General features: G+C 39.3%; 1 protein-coding gene across 1 annotated transcript in view; it reads right to left on the bottom strand.

Moving 5' to 3' along the window:
- Positions 1 to 8039: 8039 nt before the first annotated feature.
- LOC105009777 (NLR family CARD domain-containing protein 3-like) overlaps positions 8040 to 22032 on the bottom strand; it is a 31363-nt gene continuing 17370 nt past the window's right edge. The window contains exons 7-9 of the mRNA XM_034295645.1: positions 16343 to 16516; positions 10388 to 10434; positions 8040 to 10132 (exon numbers count right to left, since the gene is read on the bottom strand). Coding sequence (XP_034151536.1) covers positions 9576 to 10132; positions 10388 to 10434; positions 16343 to 16516 — 778 coding nt within the window. The 3' untranslated portion in view covers positions 8040 to 9575. The remainder of the gene's footprint in view (positions 10133 to 10387; positions 10435 to 16342; positions 16517 to 22032) is intronic.

Here is a 22032-nt window from a genome sequence, read left to right as displayed (position 1 = left end):
TTTACCTTTACCATGCTTGTCTATTATTTTCTTTCTGATCTCCTCAGACAACTCTCTCCTTTGCTTTCTCTGTTCCATGTTCAGTGTGGTGCACACAATGATACCAAACAGCACAGTGACAACTTTTCTCCATTTAAATAGGCTGAATGACTGATTAAAAGATTGGTGAGATGTGTGATACTAATTAAAGAAACAAATTAGTTTGATATATAACTACGATCTAGTTATTTATTATCTTTTCTAAGGGGTACCAACAAATGTGTCCAGGCCATTTTAGAATATCTTTGTAGAATAAGCAAAAATTAATCTCTTTTCACAGCTTCTTTGCTTTATTCTATGACATACCAAAGGCATGCAAGTATACATGATAAAATAGCTTTCAATTTCATCACTTTTCAGGGGGAATGAAGCATTATTTCAATGAGCTGTAGGGGTACCAACAAATTTGAGCATGTCTGTATATGGCAAGTAATGCAGTAATTTACATAACAATGTAAGCTAGCAGCAATTTGGTAGAATTAATGAATATTATAGATACATATGTGTGTAATAAGCTAATGAATATGACAGCACACTACAACTACATAGTGAGAATTAAGAAGAAAAATGTATACACAGCAAAAATATATCAAGAAGAGAATGCAATAATTTACATAACACTGTACACTAGCAGCAGTTTTAAAAAAAGTACTGTAAATTAGCAGCAATACTGGTGGTGGTATTGAATTATACATAGGCCTATGGCAAGTAAGGCAATATTATACATTTAAATGGCGTGGCACTACATACATTTCCACAAACGATGCTGCCAACGAAGTGGTTCAAGTATGGCAAAAAGTACAACAGACAGTGTACATCAAGTGGTCCCTGATGACAGTAAATCTCTGTGCAGATACTGCAAAGCTGGAATCTATTAGTTTTATAGCAAAAAACAAGCATAACATAATCTACTTGTATGTATGTATGCATGTATGTATGTATATATATATAGCTTACTAATACTAGATACATATGGTACTAATGTATTTTATGCTCCCCCTTAGTGCTCCTGTCCCCACGTTTTCCATCTCTCCTCTCATATTCTGCACGTTGTTGACATTTGATTGTCTTTTTGTAAAAAATTATTTGATTGTTGATGTTAAAATACATGTTTTGCGTTTCAGACTGTTGCTGGCTCATTCATTGACTGGAACACGCTATAACGGTATTGGGCTTGTTTTGGAGCTGCGGTGAGGAGGGTATATCTGCAGACCGCAAGTCAGGGGCATAACTTAATATGGGGGTTCCTTAATATTAAGTTACGCCCATTGAAGGTTTCCATTGGTGTGGTGTTTTCGATTAAGTGAATGCATTTATGAAGGAAGTATTACAGGATCAATGACGTAGATTTTGGTAAGTGCTTCCAATTGACAACTGCTAGCTATATATTTAGGGATAGTTAACGTGTTCGCTAAGATTGCTTATCTACTAAAATCTTTGAATCTGAGATTCTAATAGCTCTCCAGAGACAGACTACACAACAACCCTTATAGTTACGTTTAAAGATAGCTAGCTACGCGACGAGGTAGGCTACTTGTTATTTTTTCTGCGATGATGTGGCACATGGATTGCGATTATTACCTAAAACCTACCGGTAACGTACCGCAGCGTTCCAGCTTGCAGTGCTTCAATCGAATCCTGGTTGAGGCGTATTGACAGTGCATGAGACTCCAACAGAGGGTGGTTCAAAATGTACACGGCCCGGGATTTGACAGGTGGATGTCAAACACGGTTGCCTTGTCTCGCACCACATGGGGCTTAAGCCAGGTCTAGTCTATTAGGGTACGTTATAACTAGCTAAAGATGTGTGATGCACCTGTCACTCTATGCAATCAGGCAAGATCCATTTATTTTGTAGCTTAATATACACTATGTTGTCATTATTTAGAAATGTAAACAAAATAATAATTTGTCATGGCCATCTTCTATGCAGTGGTGTAAAAAATAGTATTTGGCTGTGTTCACCGAATTTGTGAAGTTGCTAAGGATGAGCTAAATTACCTAAACAGAGTTCATAACTAACCAGTGATCTTAATTGATTATTTACACTCTTCCTTTTAATTTTATTGATCACTGGTTAGTTTTGAACTCCCAAAATTGTGTACAATTATGAGATTAGTGTGTTTGGCAAAAAAAATAGTATTAGTAAAGAGCTGGATTCTCAGGCCCTTAAAACCAGGGATCACGCTCATAATCTTGGTGTTCTGATAAAACTCAGACTTCACATTTAACAGTCATATTCAAATGGTCACCAAAACAGCATTCTATCATCTAAAAAATATTGCAAGATTTGCAGGCTTGGTGCCCCAAAAAGACCCAGAGAAGCTCATCCATGCTATCTCTAGTAGGGTTGACTACTGTAATGGCCTCTTAACTGGACTCCCCAAAAATACTTTAAAACAGCTGCAGCTCATTCAGAATTCTAACCAGGACCAAGAGAAAAGAGCACATCACTCCGGTTCTTAAATCTTTGCATTGGCTTCCAGTCAGTTACAGAATAGATTTCAAAGTGGTGCTTTTAGTTTATAAATCTCTGAATGGTTACATTTCTGATATGTTTGAAGAATATACACTGAGCAGGGCTCGATGTATGAATTGTGCTGTATAAATACATTTGCTTGCTTTACCTGGTTACTTAGATCTTAATTAGATACTTCCCTGAAGTGGTGAACAAAGCCGAACACAGTTGAGTACTTTTACTTTGCACTTTGTACACCTCTACTTCTATGTGATTTTTGTGATCTTTCATTTCAGTTCCAAAGATGTGTTGTTGAGCTGGGGGATGCTGTTGCCTGGGTAAATGCCAACATGGGCCTTTTCTGAGACTGGGTAGTCCTCACCCCTGAATGATGAGGAAATACAGGGTGGTCTGCAGATGCTCAGAGAGGCTTCAACTCTAGAGGAAGAACAAGAAGCTCTCTCCCCATTCATGTTTTTGTTTAATAATTTTGAAGACACTGAAACATTCATAGACGAAATAGACAAAAGAGGACTTAGTGATCATTTTGAGCTTCCCTGTTAATTATGTTTGTTGATGAGGATACCTATTAGCTGTCTTTAAACCATCAGCTAATGCTGGGTTCCACACAACAAAAATACAAGATCCAGAAAACACAATATAATTTGACGAGACAAAGAGACAAGGAACATCATTTATTTAGCAAGAGTAAAATAGACAATGTTTTGGAAGTGTTCACCTGGCCATACAACATGATAACGTGTGTGAACGTGTGTCAAACCAGGATGTACCCAAACTGACCTATGGCGAACATCAGTGGGTGTTACTTAATATTCAGGAACCCCCATTTAAACTGACCAATAGCGAACATCAGAGGGTGTAACTTAATATTCAGGAACCCCCATATTAAGTAACGCCCCCGAATTGCGGTCTGCAGATATACCTTATTGTGGCTGCGGTTGCTTGTTTGACTCACGAGAGTTGGCAACACTGCTTTTCACTCTATCTATAACGTGTGTTCCTCTGATGACGGGCCGATCTTTCCTTCTTCCTGGTGGCTAACACGGTGATATAATTTGTTTAGCATAAGGAGAACGAGAGTTGTTTTGAACGCGATCAGGACGTCTGTTTTCCTGTTTCAACTCTTCTGCTTAGAGCGTATTGGTAGCTCTGACTATGACAGTGCGATATGCATTTCTCAAATTGCATGCAGAAAATCAATCAACGCGTTACATACCATAAGTACGGTTTTGTGCACTGACAAATGTGTACGTTGTCTAACAAAAACGTTTAGAAGTTTTTTTCTTTACGGCACCATCACGTTAAATTGAATACTACATAATCACTGTTATACTTATTGCAATCGCATCATATTACGTCTTTCAGGTTCTCTGTTCTTAAACGTTTGCCAGGAATTACTGAGTTCGAGGTTGAAAGGGCGGGGACGGCAGCTGGGGGGAGAGACCTGCGGAAGAAGAGGACAATTTGTAGACTATATAATAAACAATTGTTGGGTGTTTTGGTTAGGCTTCTTTAGTTTTTTCTATGTTTGTACAAAGTGTACATTCTGTAAATAAAGTTCATACCTTAGTCTGTATCTGGTCTCTTCACTTTACGTCAGCAGTAGATTTATTAAAAGTCGGCAGTAGATCTATTAACCGTTGGCAGTAAAGCTATTAAATGTCGGCTAAACGTCGGCGGGGAAGCAGAAAGCTTCGTTCAAACATCGGTGTAAAGGGAAAAATCAACGTCTACTTGACATCTTTCTGATGAGTACTGCATTCCGCCAACATCTCGTGTGTCGGCGGAATGACGTGTGTGTGCTATCTGGGTATTGTTGAAGTCTAACACTTCCCCGAGTTGGTTTGTTGGAAAGGAGAATAAAACACCAGGAGTCAGGTCAATTACCGTATCATATGTCCATTTATTACAGAAGCTTCTGGAGACAAGTGTCGCCGCACAATGTCTAAGGATCAACAGTCAACAGATCATTTTATACTTCCACTACGCCCAAAAGATAGAGGCGTTAACTTACAAAGTGTGTGCCATTGGCCCAATCCCAGTTCTATTCCTTATAGGATAACTGCAAGTATCCCCTTGCCCCCCTTCTGGTTTCTGTGTTGTCTGTCCGACTATGTGTGTGTGTCTCTGACCTGTGACCTGTTTCTCACAAGACAGACATACTAAATCTTTCTCTCCCCGGCAACCACTTGAACAGGGTGTCCTATTCTCCTACTTGCTCCTTCAGTTTCAGCTCATATTACAAACAATTAATATTTTCCTTCATTGCTTACAACAGTTCACTAACTTATACAATCAATACATCTACAGTATGAACCTGTCCCAGGTTTCACTGGACCTTAAAAAAACGTGCAGGGGGTGTTTTTCCAGGTCTGATATTTGGGCTGAATATATACAGTACCAGTCAACGGTTTGAACAAATGTACTTATTCAAGGGAATTTCTTTGTTTTCACTTCTATCCATATTGTAAAATAATAGTGACAATATCCAAATTATGAAATAATTTGTATGTCATGTAGTATCCAAAACAGTGTTTAAACAAAACAAAGAAAAAAATTGTATGGCACCAAATGACCAATCTTCCTTTACATTCTTATTTGGCATCTATGGACGATGGTCATCAAAATGTGAATAAACCATGCCAGAATGTAAAAAAACCTGGCTGTTACTCACTAATGAGCATGGTTTTGCGTATATATGCACAAAACTCCTACACTCATGACATCACAATTCTACGTGTTAAATATTCTGACAATCAGTAAAATACCAAAACAAGTGCAAGAAATTATCCACTACACATTGGAGCTGTTGGGTGACACTTTCCGATAAGGGCACATGAACTACCATTAACAAATGCAGTAGTTAACATGAACGAATGATGAACAAAGACAGAAACAAACGGTTTGCAATTTACTTTAACGTTAACACGAATATAACATGGCTGAGCAAGCTATCAAAGTGCTAACCAAAACTAATAAACACTTAAATGGAGCTAGCATACAGCTAACTGGAGCCAGCTAACTGGAGCCAGCTAACAGGAACTAGCTAATCGCTAAAATGTACAGGGCAACAATTGCAAGGTTCCTAAACAATACAATTACAAACAATAATATTTTTCTTAGGGATAGTCAGGAGTCTTGTTTTCGAAAATAAAATATTCATACAGTACTGCAACAAATTCAATTTTTTTTTCAAAGGAAGGCACCACCCTCATGGCATTTTACATTCAACATGGGTTTTCTGTCTAGTTCATAGTTATAAAATGACTATGCTTTTCCAGCTCTCTACATACAATTTAACAGGCAAGAATCTAAATGTCCGGTGTACTTTTGTACATTACCGACCTGTACTTTATATGCTTTTCCTTCAAGAGTTACCAGAACGCGCTGGGGCCCACTGAGCAATCGCTGGCGCGGTGCCTGCGTTTTGCTGCTGGCTGGCCACTGGCAGCAGGCCATCAGCTTTTGTCGCTTTTCTCCTGATCTCAATTTGCATAAGGTAATTTGCATCTCAGGCGGCTTTCCACCAGCGGCCCGACTACGTGGCAAGCCGCGGAAAAAAGGGAATGCGCTTTAGTCTGCTGTATCTGCTTGTGTTGCCATTTTTCCAGCAGAGATACTATTGTACCCCTTTTATTTTTGTACTGATTATTTGATTTATTTTAATATTGTAAAATCTTAGTGTACAGAATTGGTAGTTTTAAATAAAAGACTTTGATTATTGCACTATTGCTTGTGTAAAGGACCTTTGTGTAGTAAACACATCTCACCATTGCTTACCATAATATTTTCCCGAACTAATGGCCATTTTCCACTTCATGGTACCGGCTCAACTCGTCTATAGCCTCGACTTTAATGCTTCATAGGGGACAGTTCTTTATTGTGTTTAAACACTGCGGTGTCCGTAGATGGCGCTATAGCGAATTGCACGTGTAAGTTAAGACCATATGTCAATGGGCAAGACAGTCGCCATTTGGATTCCACGCTGTTGTACCGTGAAAACTAGAAGGAACATACATTTTACTGTCGTCAACTCTTGTTCAATGTGTATAAGGTATAAGCTATATGCTCTGAATTGGACAATACAACATGTGGATTATCACATTGTTTTAATACAATTTGTTGAACTCCTGAAACAAACGATGATCAAGGATTTTTTGGACATCAGACCAAAAATGTTTGAACGCAGAGTCACCTACATCTATGGTGAGTTCTGTTCTATTATAAATAACTAGCGTTAAGTGTTGTTATTTTACTGAGTAAGAACGTAATGACTGTTTTGTATTAAACAATGACTGTTTGCAGTATTATATTAACATTCAAATTCTTTAGTCAAGTTACTGGTAGCTGAACCCAAGTTCTTAACCATTGGCAGGAAAACAAGTTATAGAAACTGAGCTTGAAAAAAACAGTTGGCCTGAGATGAAAATCCTACAGTAACTTATTTTCTAAACATTGCTTTCAGGTGATGACGTTTTCTGTAGTTTTGTTCCCGGAGGAGGATGACTGTGTGGGAGCAGTTCCACGCCAGGTATGTGAATTACATGTTGATCTTGTAATTACTGCAATGTTTACTTGGTTTCACAATATTTACCTGTTCACCAACTTATGTTTATTTTTAGGATGGAGCAAGCACAGTACTCCAAGGCACCAGAGAGGTACTCCACGCCACCATGTAGAGGGTGGCTACATAGGTAAATGTGGGTTCATTCACTTAACCCAGATGCTTAACTTGTTATTAAAGCATGTTGCTTCCAGTTTTATTTATCAATTTCAATTTATTTTTAAGGGCAAGAAGGCAGAGGAAGGGGGAAGTTTTAGCTCTGCACATGAAGGTAAGAATGAACATTTTGGTGGACACTGATTTGAGTTCTGATTGTAAAATAACCAGATATTTAGGACTGAATAATTAATAATACAGACTACTGTATTACAGGAGCCATCTCCAGCACAACCAATATTTCAGCTAATTTGCAGTACTGTATTTCTTTTTCTTTTTTTTACTGCTGCTATGTAGTGTTATATATATATGATTGCATTATCCTCTTAATATATTTATAGCTCTGTGTGAATGTTCTTAATTCTGACTGTATTTGTAGTGTTATGCTACCATTCATAAGCTTATATCACTTATCTGATATTCAATAACTATTGATTGCTGCTAGGTCATACTTATGTATATTACTGCCATTCCAGCCCTTGTTTATTTTGTATTGTATTATATTTATTTTGTACTTTCACATTCAAATACTGTAATTTTACTATCTGTTGCTGGACACGTTTTCTTGCACATTTTGATTTTGTAAAATTTTTATTTCCATTCATTTGCACATGTTTATTTTGTATGCTTGCTGTATAATTTGTGCATGGTTTTTTTGTATGCATCTTGCACTATTTGAAATGAATTGTTTAGATTTTATTCAGTACATTGTCATTTGTGATATGACCAACATTATTATAAAGGATTATGATAAATAAAACCTAATATTGGGGCGTGAGGCATCCCGCTGGGTTTCTTGCATAAAAGCGGCTAGCCGCCGTCGGGCCGCTGGTGAGCTGCTGATCAGGGTATTGTTAGAAGGCATTGTCATGAATGTGGCCCACCGGGGGCCCGACTGCAACGCGACACAAAAAAAAAAAGCTTTTGTAGAAACGCTCGGCGGTCGCAGCGGCAAAACGCTAGTGGACTGCCGGTGGGCCACTGGCGCGTTGCTTGATGGGTGTTGGTTTGGATCGAATTCAGTCCCAACGCAACGCGACCACGTCTCTCTCACGTATTTGTTAATGGTAGTTCATGTACCCTTATCGGAAAGTGTTATCGAGCTGTTGAGTCTTTCACATGTGGAAGCTCATAACACTCACCCCGTTTGTGTTGAAATCTTGAAAAGGGGTACAATGATCAAAATCCTCCCAAGGAACCTCTTTGCAACGGAGACCCATTAATTATTCCGTAATTATTTCTTGGCAATTCCGAATTTGTGAAAAACGCTTCAAATGCTTCTACAAAATAAAATCACTGATTTGAAGTGTGATTACATTTGGAATAGGGGTGGGCAGATCCCAAAATATTGATACTACAGATACCACATCTCGTTCTCGAAAATTTATTCTAGTGTCAATTGGATCGATACCAGTTTCATTTTCTTTCTTCTAGGTTGTAACCATTTCATCAAGGAGTAGAACTGTCACTGTGCAAACAAAGCTCAATAGTCATGAAAAGTGCTTCTGCAGCTCTACTGATGCTTGCGACTGTGCGAACATATGCGTTGCGCACGCACAGCGCCCTGCGCGCACACCCTGACTATCGGCACAAACCACAGAGATACAGGCCTGCATTCATTGCATGCATGTATGCCATGGCTTAACGAAAGAGGAGCACCGTGTGTTGATTTTTTATGGCTGTACATGAAATCTTCACAAACTACGATGTATGTAGGAAGGTTGTTTAAACGTATGAAAACCCACGAGAAAGAGAACTGAGTTGCCACAGAAAAGAAGGGAGGTGGGAAAAGCCTCAGACAGATCCCAGACACAGGGACAGAGTTCACTGGCAATCCTTTCAGACAGGCAAGGAATATCCAGGTATATATAGTAATGAAATTGATATTTTAGTCAAATCAGATGTCCAGCATTGGTTAATGTTACTTTCACGTAACACATTTAATACTAACTGCAATTGGTCATCATTAGCTTACTTTAGCAGACTGATTAAATATAGACTATATTCAGACATTCAGCCAATATAGACTTATACAAACTACTTATTTTAATGGAACTGAATTATTATTTTATTTTTTATTTGCCTTATGTGTTTTAACATGCATGTGATTAAGTAATTAACAGTGGAAAGCAAAAACAACTTTACCACTCACCTGACAATGATTGCAAATTATTTTGTCATCATAAACATTTATTCAGATTTAGCCTTTTGAAGCATTCACCTTATTAATCATGACACACCGCTCCCCCCTACTTGAGTATTGATATTGGTGATTCTGGCCCAGTATTACTTGGTATTGGATTGAACCCAAATTTTGACCATGATCAGAGTGAAACATCATGTTGTGTTTGACACAGGGACCATCTGACACAGAGACACTGAGGAGTCACAATAAACAGGATAAAACCCTGGATAGAGGGGCTCAGTGAATGTGGTGTTGAATGTGTACAGGTGGGTCAGTATGTCAGAGGAGACCCAGTAGAAGGACAGAGTGCCGGCTGGCCAGTCCAGATACATTCCTACTCTGTGGGGGACTGAGGAGGTGACAGGTATGACAGTTATCTTATTATTGTGACTGACAGAGTATTGGTCATCATGACAGTTCAGACTCCAGGACATGTCATTGGCTCCAAGCCAACAGTGAACATCCTGTCCTCCCCTGATGATTCCTTTATATGTCACTCCTATCAGAGCCCATTTCCCACTCCACTCTACCTCCCAGTAACAGCGTCCAGACAGACCCTCTCTACACAACACCAGTGGCCAGTAATCATGTCTGTCTGGGTGATCAGGATACGGCTGCTTCTCTCTCCTCCTTGTCACCGTTCTGTTCTCCTCAGACAGAAAGAGGTTTCTGTATACTGTGTTTGGGTCCAGTGTGAGATCACAGACATCTGATGGATGAGACCAAGACAGAATATTACACATCATCATCATTCATATTATACACACACATGCATGTTTTATTTCTTTATTGTCATATACTGGATATTAAGATACTCAGACAAAAACACAAACACACACTGGCATAATGAAACAGACATGCACAAACTTACACACACATGCATGTACACACAAACATACTGTACATACATGTGAACACACACACACACACCAGCTGTATGTGTTCTGTATAATAAATGACTTACATTTTTTCAGTCCTGATTTCAACCTCCACTCTCCACCATGATCCATACTGTGGAAGAAGCAGAAGAAAACCCTAAGATCCAACAAATGTATTTTGGGCGTCTAAGCCCAGAACATTTCTACATCAAAATTTCTACATCTCCAAGTCCTTGTTCATTTCTATCTGTCAGGAGTGAAGTGTTTTCACACTTGTTAAATACTGAAGGAGACTTTTGCTTTGTGTCCGGCCCAGAAGACTTGTGATTTCTGCAAACCCAATCAGTCAAGACACCAATCTCAACACTCTGATGTGAAGGAAATATACAAATCCTCAAGGAAATTGTCTGAAGTCATCATTTTGAACCTCAATGTTTATATGAATGCATTTTATTAAACTAAATCTAAAGAGTCGTGGGGATGCCTCAACACATGTTGTCCCAACAGCCCTGGTTACGCTAGGTGACCATAAATTCAACATGACTAATCATTTGATAGTGAACTGAGTACTAAGATATCATCACATCATTAACTGCATACTGATGACATTTATCTACAGTATATCAAGGGGAAAGATCAATATTTCATTAGTTAACATTGGCCTCCTAACATTTCAAAGTCAAACATTCAGTAAAGAACAGTATTACCTGAACAGTTCTCTCTTAGAGAATCAGATGTTTCCCTAACTAACTCACACTTGGGCTAAACACCCCACACTGAACTAACTAACGAACCTAAACTTGGGCTAAACATCCCACACTGGAATAGCTAACCCACAGTGAACTAACTAACTAACTCACACTTGGGCTAAACACCTCACACTGGACTAACTAAATACATACTGAAGTAATGGCCACTACATGGAAATACCATCACACTGAACTACTGTAACAACAACAAAACACTGACCTATGTAGCACCACACTAAACTAACTACCATCACACTGAACTAACTACAACAACACTGAACTAACTACAACAACAATGAACTAACTACAACAACAATGAACTAACTACCACCACACTAAACTATTAGAAAGGTTAATGGTGTGGTTAATACAAGTGAAAACAAATACAGACCAGCAGAGGTCTGAATATATTAATATTGATGGTGCAGTAATATCTGAATGAATAAATGTGTTTTTCCTAAAAATCACAATTATCCAGCTTGATATCATTTCAGGGTACATTGACATTGAAACTGTGTTCATGCTAAATGAGTACAGGTAGGCGTTCAGTATTTGACATGTAACATAATGCAAAACAACATGACAACTTAAGACTAGAACAGCCAGGCTTTTCAAACCCCCAGTATCCGCGAAAACCGAAAGTTATTTCTCATCATTAGCATACAAATCGTCCCTATTAGCATACACATTCTCCTCCGCAGCATCACCATCCAGTCAGAGCATCATCTACAGTCATCAAACTATATAGAATAGTACAAAAAAAATGAATTACAGAATTTGTTTGTTTTAAATGGTTAATTAATTTGAAGAATACAAGAATGTGTTTGCATTGAAGGTCTTATCGTAAGATAAGCCGGCCGGCAATAGAAAGTATTGATCGTGGTTGCCCTCTTGAGGTTCAAACCCGGGTTGCCCACTTGAAAGGCTGTGTCATTAACCACTACGCCACAGGTGTTGGAATAGCCTCATGACATTATATAATTGTGTCACATATTAACATCACGCCAAGTTTGAATATTTCGTTAGTCACCATTAACCATTGTGTTAAACTGAGTAACATTTCTTATTAAGTTTACCTCCATCACAAATAGCATCTATGAACTGTATTGCTTTTGCCACTCAGTGTTTTAAAAGCTTATTAACCATTTGTGAATGACATTGATACAGTAACTACTGTATCAATATAGGTGATGATAACAGACAGACTTCTCATCAAGTGTTAAGACGAGAGAATCGTGTAGTCAGCAAAGTTTTTGTCTATCCTGTACAAATCCTAAAACATAATTCAAAAATCAATAAACAGTTTCATTTTAGGCTTCCTATAACGTAGCTACTGAAGGTTGTAGCCAGCAAGGTTTTTGTCTGTCCTGAACAATTTCTCAGGCATAATGCGTTTTGACTGTGACTTGTTCCATAGCCCGCATCTCAAGGATATGTTCTTGCTTTGTTCTACAAAGGCGTAGGCTGTGGTGTATGGCAACACAGCCTTTTCTTCAAGTAAAAACATTGCAGTGTATTATTCAATGAATTGTATTTGTAAATTCCATTAGCAGAGTAAAAGGATGATCAAAGGATGATTTACAGTAACCTACACTGTCATGGTGCCTCCCGTGATCTTTAAAGGTTAAACGTCTACCCCACAAACTGCACACAGCTTTCGGGGGTTTGTGTGAACAAGACTGGCAAACACAACGGTTACACTGGACACAGTTCTCATTGTCCTGTTCCATGTGCACTTGCCGACTTGACACGGTGTCTTCTTGCCGGGTTTTTAGCTGCCGAGGCTTGGGAAGAGGAAGAGTGGGACGTGCTGCCTCCTTGGTGACTTGCTTCTTGGCGTTCATATAGTTTTCAGGAAGCTCCCACACCAGATCCATTTTGAAAAGTCTTGTGCTGATTGTCTTGTTGAGACATTGCTGGTACAGCACATTTGGGTTGACAGCAGCCATGTCTAAAAGGTTGTAGAACACAGGAACAGGCCAGCGAAAAGTACCTCCTTTTACAGAGTACAGTTTTGCCATCTGGTCTACCTATTGAATACAAATATAAGGTTAAGATTATATAGAAAAATAACATCAATTAAAATGGCAATAATGAAATAATAGGATATACATATCTATAATGGTAGATAAAGGCTAAAGCTTTTTGTCTGACATACCTGTGTGATTGTAGTGTGTCACTGTCTCTGTTTTCTTCTTGGGTCTGCTGCTGATGGCTACGGTTGGATGCAGGGTGTTGAGAAGGCAAACAATCTTGTTCTTCTTACGTCTGTACACTAAGCGCAGCATTCCCATTCTGCGTCACTGTTGTGGAGTAGAGCTTCGCGTCGACATCAGCAGCTAACCAAAATTGTATTCCAAACTTTTCGGGTTTGTTGGCCATGTAATGGGTAAAACGGCACCAAGCTCTTGACGGTTGACTTGTAACAAGCAATAGAATTCTTCACAAAACTTTTCCAGGTGTCTGAGATTGCAGCAAACTTGTCTTTTTCCAAGCGTAGCCTGCTTGTCTCCTTGTCGTCTAAACGCAGGCGTCACATAATCTATCTGAAGCGGTTGCTTCATTCGTTACCATCACACTTCAACCACATGCATAGGTGTGTCTGGGTTGATTAGGGGGTTATTGCCCATTCATCCATTGATGTCATTGCTATTTCACTGCTACTCATTAGATTAGATTATTTATTATTTAGTGTAAAACATTTAGTGTAATACATTTTTTTGAATCTTAAGTTTCAGTAAAATAAGCAGCGAAAATTCAGAGAGATTATAGGACGTGTGTGATATTTGAATCTCAATTTGTTGAATTGTTAATTGGTAAAGAATATCGTTGGTATTTTGTTTCGTGAATAATTATTGATCGCTAAATCAATGTTTCCCAATCCTGGTCCTCGGGACCCAAAAGGAGTGCACGTTTTTGTTTTTGCCCTAGCACTCACATATCTGACACCCCTTTCGGTCCCAAGGACTAGGATTGGGAAACACTGATTTAGCGTAATACATTTGTAGAATCTTAATCTTCATTAAAGTAAACAGAGACAATTCTAAGAGATAATAGGATGTGTTTATTATTTTGTCTCTTATTCTCTACTAATAAAAACAGTAATGTGTAATATGTTTGTTAAATTGGTGATTGGTAAAGAATATCGCTGGTATTTTGTTTCATGAATAATTCTATTGAAAAACGTAAATGTTGAGCAGCCTAAACAGCCTAAATCCAATAATAGCCTAATTAATTCCAGATCCTCTAATGTACTTTCAGGTACTTTTAATGGGCAATATTACTTTGTATGTGCCATTCATAAGCATAGTACACTCATGTGTATCTATAATACTCAATGATTCTACCATAGAGTTCATACTGCCAATTGCTGCTAGTTTATAGTACTTTCATGAAACTGCGGCTATGTACAGTGTTAAGTGTATTTGTGCTTTATCCCATTCCTATATTTGTTGCTGTATGTAAATGTTTTCTTTTTAATTTTCACACTGTAGTTGTAGTGTGCTATGCCACCATTCATAAGTTATTGCACTCATACACTCACCTAAAGGATTATTAGGAACACCATACTAATACTGTGTTTGACCCCATTTCGCCTTCAGAACTGCCTTAATTCTACGTGGGATTGATTCAACAAGGTGCTGAAAGCATTCTTTAGAAATGTTGGCCCATATAGATAGGATAGCATCTTGCAGTTGATGGAGATTTGTGGGATGCACATCCAGGGCACGAAGCTCCCGTTCCACCACATCCCAAAGATGCTCTATTGGGTTGAGATCTGGTGACTGTGGGGGCCATTTCAGTACAGTGAACTCATTGTCATGTTCAAGAAACCAATTTGAAATAATTCGAGCTTTGTGACATGGTGCATTATCCTGCTGGAAGTAGCCATCAGAGGATGGGTACATGGTGGTCATAAAGGGATGGACATGGTCAGAAACAATGCTCAGGTAGGCCGTGGCATTTAAACAATGCCCAATTGGCACTAAGGGGCCTAAAGTGTGCCAAGAAAACATCCCCCACACCATTACACCACCACCAGCAGCCTACACAGTGGTAACAAGGCATGATGGATCCATGTTCTCATTCTGTTTACGCCAAATTCTGACTCTGCCATCTGTATGTCTCAACAGAAATCGAGACTCATCAGACCAGGCAACATTCTTCCAGTCTTCAACTGTCCAATTTTGGTGAGCTTGTGCAAATTGTAGCTTCTTTTTCCTATTTGTAGTGGGGATGAGTGGTACCCGGTGGGGTCTTCTGCTGTTGTAGCCCATCTGCCTTAAGGTTGTGCGTGTTGTGGCTTCACAAATGCTTTGCTGCATACCTCGGTTGTAACAAGTGGTTATTTCAGTCAAAGTTGCTCTTCTATCAGCTTGAATCAGTTGGCCCATTCTCCTCTGACCTCTAGCATCAACAAGGCATTTTCGCCCACAGGACTGCCGCATACTGGATGTTTTTCCCTTTTCACACCATTCTTTGTAAACCCTAGAAATGGTTGTGCGTGAAAATCCCAGTAACTGAGCAGATTGTGAAATACTCAGACCAGCCTGTCTGGCACCAACAACCATGCCACGCTCAAAATTGCTTAAATCAGCTTTCTTTCCCATTCTGACATTGTTTGGATTTCAGGAGATTGTCGTGACCAGGACCACACCCCTAAATGCATTGAAGCAACTGCCATGTGATTGGTTGATTAGATAATTGCATTAATGAGAAATTGAACAGGTGTTCCTAATAATCCTTTAGGTGAGTGTATATCAATAACTCTACCAATTGCTGCAGGTTCACACTTATGTATATTATAACCATACTTGCCATATCTAAATGTTCAGTAATACCACCCAGACTACTGCTATATCAATAATACTACCCAGATTGCTGCTAGTTTACAGAACTCTTTTTTTAAACAGCTGCTAATGTACAGTGTTATGTATATTGTTGCTTCATTTTATTATAATTTTCTGTCAAGCTATATTTTGTCTTATATACTCCTGGGTACCATTACCAGCTGCCAGGGAACCAAGACTAAGTGCTGTGTGCTGTTGGTGGATTATGTAGGAAAACTGGGGGAAAAACAGGTAAATGGTCTCTAAATAGTTTTGAGTTTAGAATTCTGAAGGGAATAATATAATATTTAGGAGAAGTCGTGGAAGGACAATGGTGTAGCTTTCAAAATGGCAGTTTTATTTTAATTACAAACTCAAACAGCAATTCGCGTAGGCATATAGCAGTCATAGTGTTAATACTATATTTCTGATTAGTGATAGAGAAAACATATACAGGACATACTTGAGTTTCTCCAGTCTCCAATGATGATCCTCAAGTCCAGCAGAGAGTAGTCTGACTCCTGAGTCTCCTGGGTGATTGTAGCTCAGATCCAGCTCTTTCAGATGTGAGGGGTTTGCCTTCAGAGCTGAATTCAGAGAAGCACAGCCTTCCTTTGTGACCAGACAGCCTGACAACCTGCACAGAATTGATCATGATTTCACAAACTACACTGCATAAAAAATTAGGGGGACACTTAAATCACACATAGGGTCTCTGAAGGAAATATATTAAATATCAAAGTCTTTACTGTACATTGTGTAATTCATTGACAATAAAAAGATAGTCAATTGAAACCAACAAATCACCAACATATTGAGTATGGAGCCAAATTCAGCAAAAATGTATTGAGGTACACAGCAAACTCACGGCTCGTCAGGACTACAATTGCACAGTCTAATGTGTGTGCTATGGTTTGTTTAACTAATTATTAACTATCAACGTTCATTTAATATACAGTTGTTCTTAATGTAGAAAATGGGTCGTTATTGGGGTGGCAAAAAAAAAAAGTCAAATGCGCTAAAGTTTCTACTTAACTCATTAACAAGATTTTTTTTGCTGTGATGTTTCCAAACAATTAGGCTTAGAACAAATGGTAATTAGCCCCTGTCTAACTTCAGTCACTTGATGAACATGTTAAACGCATCAATAATTGTGTCTGTATACAGCCAGCGCCACCAGCTCCTCCCGCTGCCCAGTGGCCGCCGCCACCAGAACCCGCCGAGGACTGGTCGCCGCTGCCCGGGCCCGCCGAGGAGGTGGCACATATAGACACCTCCAATTCTTTTGGTCTCCCCAATTGGAGGCAGGTGTTGGTCATTGCCTCCAATTGGGGACCCTATTTAAGTTCCTTGTTTTGCATTGCCAGTGTGGTTAATTTTGGTTGTGTTCCTGAATGGAATATCCCATGTCACTGGTTGCGGCTTTTGTTTTGTTTTCGTTTAAGTCCTTCTTTTGATTAAACCCAATGGATTACACCCTTTACTTTGATTCTGCGCCTGTGTCCTTCCACACCCCAGCTGCTGACACTAACAGCAATCAGGGTACCGTTAGCCAGCACGTGGAGGTCTGTGCGACCCTCCAAAGATATGCCTCCCCAGACCATCACTGACCCACCCCCAAACTGGTCATGCTGTCCAGACTCACGCCTGTCACATGTGCTCAGTGTGAACCTGCTCTCATCTGTGAAGAGAACGATGCACTAGTGGCAGACATGCCAATTCTGGTGTTCTCTGGTGAATGCCAATCAAGCTGCACCATGCTGGGCTGTGAGCACAGGTCCCACTGAAGGATATCGGGCCCACATGCCACCCTCATGGAGTCTGTTTCTAACAGTTTGGTCAGAAACATGCACACCAGTAGCCTGCTGGAGGAAATTATGTAGGGCTCTAGCAGTGCTCCTCCTGTTTCTCCTCGTACAAAGGAGCAGATACCAGTCCTGCTGCTGGGTTAATGCACACCTACAGCCCTGTCCAGCTCTCCTCATGTAACGCCCCGTCATCTGGTATCTCCTCAATGCTCTTGAGACTGTACTGGGAGACACAGCAAACCTTATTGCGATGGCACATATGGATGTGCCATCCTGGAGAAGCTGGATTACCTGTGCAACCTGAATGGGCTGCAGGTACCACCTCATGCTACAAGCAGTGACTAAGACACTGGCAAAATGCAAGGACTTATAAAGATATATCAAATGTCTGTGGCCACCACCTGCAAAACCATTCCCTTTTTGTGGGTTGCTTGTCTTGCTATTGCCTCTCCAGTGTATCTGTTGTCACTTTCATTTGCACCAAAACAGGTGACATTGATTCACATTCACTTATGCTGCGTTACTGGACAGATTGATAAGTTGAATTGACTTGGTTTTATACTGTGATGATTGTGTTCCCTTACTTTTTGCGCAGTGTACTAACATTCCCTGAACTTTCAAGTATTGATGGGCAACCAACACTGTGTAACACTTGTGTAAAAAGAGATTAAATACTCTACAGTTTACAATGGTAACATTTCCTGGTCAGAAATAAACAATTCCATGTTAAGATTTCCGTCAGAATCAGGGGTTAGCCTGCCAGGTAACCATTTATTTTTAAACTGTGCATCCATTGTAATGTTTAGGATAAAGTGTCATAGCATATGCAAAATGAAATTATTTGAACAATAATGGACAGTGTCTCTCATGTCACTGCCTGTAACTCATTTTTTCTACACTACCTGTTTGACCACCCTGTCGTAGAATGTACATTGGTATTAGGTGTCAAGTAGAGGCTGGTGAGTGAAAGACACTTGGCATCCAAGAGAGAACTGCATTTTGCAACAAAGATTAAAAAAGGTATGTGATCAAACAAAGGTTCAGATGTAATTGATTACAAGGTTTTGAACATTTTAAGCTGTAACTTCACATTTTGAAACCACATGCTTGAAATCTATGACTAAATCAAACAAACAACCAATGTTAATTAAGTCTCTACTGAAAAGAAGCCAGACTTTCAATCAAAACTATTTACACAAAAGAAAATGCACAGGAGTCAATTCTTTGCCGTCCAAGAGGAAAGATTAACCCGGCGTAGGTCTAACTCGGTCCAACCGAAGTCAGTTAAATGTCAAGAACAATATCTACAATATCAGTTGAAGGAACTGAAACATGTCAATGTCTATTTACACATTCAATGATTCTTCATTATTTATTATAGCCGTATATGCCTATGTACTTCATTTCTATTCTAGTAGGCTGTCATTGGAATGTTTACGGTTAACAGGTGTTTCTGTTAGAAGCGAATGCAGAGACAAAAGGGTTGCTTTTAATTGCCTAGCTTGCGTGATCCTTGAGATAACACCCCTGTGTCATAGGAAGACCCCCAGGGATTGATAAGGGGTCTATTCTACAGGACTGGTCTTGTTTTCCTCAGGTCAGTTAACTCACCCCCACTACTTGAGTTTTAGGATACAACCAGAGTGAGGGGTTGAAGGTTTCTTGCATTTTCCTCACTCCTGCCTGCATCTTTAATCTCCGGAGAACTTTCCATCTTTGATACTTGTACTGTAATTTTAATAATCTCTTTATATATTCAATACATTTGTTACATTCATTCAACGACTATTTGGAATAAATAAATGACGGGTTCAAATCCAGTTCCACCAAATGGAGGTCCTACAGAGTCTCATCTGACCACAACACTTTCACCCAGTTCTCCTCTGAATCATTCAGATGTTCATTGGCAAACTTTAGATGGGCCGGTACATGTGCTTTCTTGAGTAGGGGGACCTGGTGGGCGCTGCAGGATTTCATTCCTTCACGGCAGTGTGATACCAATTGATTTCTTGGTAACTATGGTCCCAGTTGCTTTGAGATCATTGACAAAATACTCCTGTGTAGTTCTGGGCTGATTCTGCACCATTCTCAGGAGATCTTCCTGCAAGATCTCCACGAAGTGAGATCTTGCATGCAGCCCCAGACCGAGGGAGATTGACAGTTATGCTGTGTTTCTTCCATTTGCGAATAATCACACCAACTGTTGTCACCTTCTCACCAAGCTGCTTGCTAATGGTCTTGTAGCCAATTCCAGCCAATGTGTAGGTCTACAATATTGTCTCTGACATCCTCGGACAGCTCTTTGGTCTTGGCCATGGTGGAAAGTTTGGAATCTGATTGCGTCTGTGTACAGGTGTCTCTTATACAAGTAACAAGCTGAGATGAGGAGCACTCCCTTTAAGAGTGAGCTCCTAATCTCAGCTCGTTACCTGTATAAAAGACACCTCATCTTTATGATTGAGAGGGGATCAACTACTTATTTCACTCATTAAAATGCAAATGAATTTATGCGTTTTTCAGGATTTAAAATTATAGACTGATAATTTCTTTGTCAGTGGGCAAAAGTACAAAATCAGCAGGGGATAAAATAATGATTTCCCTCACTGCAGGTGTCTGGTCTCATTAGTCTAGTAGTTCTTCTGAGAGCCCCAGGAGACATTAGGCCTTTGTGTCCTGGGTGTTAGCCAGAATTTTGGTCCCTGGGAAATCTTCACTGCGTATTTTGCAGTTTTTTGGTTTCTTTGAGGACGTCACACCTTGATTCTGTGAGGTCTAGCCGAAGATGTTTTAGCAGTGACAGACACTACACCATTATATTGACCCTGTATAAATTGTTACATTTTATTTTTCTTCTGATTGAGAGATTTACAATTGCATTTACAGTGTGTTAACACTTTTGTGACTGTGCGCTTTAACCATGATGTTGTATGGGACAACAGTGGTCTGCTGAGTTCAACTTATGAATGCCGTAGTAAAACAGTAGCGCATATTGTACTTACTGGTAGGGTTGGGTAGGTTACTTTTAAAATGTAATCCGTTTCAGTTACAAGTTACCTGTCCACATTTGTAATCATTAAAGTAACTTTTTGATTTCTCAAACTGAGTAACATAATCCCACGACTTTGAATTACTTTTAGATTACTTTAATATTAAGAGGCAAACAGGAATAGCCTATAACCAATTGAACACATTTTGCGGGATCAATCAATGTAAGAGTTTACATAGCTGGCCAAAAATGTAATTTGCATTGGTCACTAATCTGGTTCTGCGCACCTACCTTTGCGCGCATAATTATCACACCTGAGGCACGCAATTGTTATTTTGGTTCAAATAACTGTTTTTAAAACATTTATATAAAAAAATCAATCATGCAACGTGTCATAATTATTTCGCGCACTGTTGTGGAAATTCTGAAACCTGATACATTCTTAATGATTAAAGGACTGAGTCCCCTTGTTTAGATAAATAGATGAGTGTGGGAGAGGGGATCTGGTATATGTCTTAGGGGGCATTCTTGATTGGTCACAGTAGAGTATAGGGTTAATCATCTACCTATCAGCAGGTTGTCTTTAAGTTCCCCTTAAGGGTTGAGAAAGTTAACCAGATGGGGGAGGACAACATGTCCCTTGTGTGAATCCCAGGACATGTGATAGAACAAAGGGAGTGTGTTTTATTGACATAGGACAGATGGGCAACAACTTACCACACCCCTTTTTCTATGTAATATATATGGATTGTGCATGTATTGAGTTAGAGACTCCTCGGACGATTATGTTTGTAAGCGGTTGACGTGTCCCTCTTATTTGCAAATGATATTAAAATGGTGCCTAGAGAATTTTGTCTCCTTTAAGAGTGTCGATCGATGGAATTACCATCACAGCACCTATTATTTTTCAATTGAAGTTATCCAAAAGTATCTGTAATCCGATTACAATATTTTAGTTGGTAACAAAACGGATTAGAGTTACTGTTTTTGTGTACATGTAACGGATTACTTGTAACACTGCTTGCTGGTTTATCTGAGAAGTATAGAAAAATAATGGCACTGGACGGTTTCAAAACAGTTTGGGGTGTGGCCCGGCAGTGTAAATGGCTTACTGAAGAAATGCTGTCAGATTAATTGAAATATGGTTCATACCTATGCACTCTATGGGCATATGAATATCAAGGAGCGATTGTGGAGAAAAACGTTAAACGTGCTGACGTGAATGTAACGATGGATAATATGTATTTAGCTACCGATTGCGCGAGGAATGATATCAGTGTTTTGTATTGTTCTGTAGTTAATCCTGAATACCTTAAGTCTAGGCTGGTTAATATCAAGAGTCTGGAAAGGAATGTGATG

Source organism: Esox lucius, chromosome 11 (genome assembly GCF_011004845.1).
Source record: "Esox lucius isolate fEsoLuc1 chromosome 11, fEsoLuc1.pri, whole genome shotgun sequence".
Classification (NCBI taxonomy): Eukaryota; Metazoa; Chordata; class Actinopteri; order Esociformes; family Esocidae; genus Esox; species Esox lucius.
Note: the sequence above shows the minus strand (reverse complement) of the source record. Positions and strands in the feature narration are given on the sequence as shown.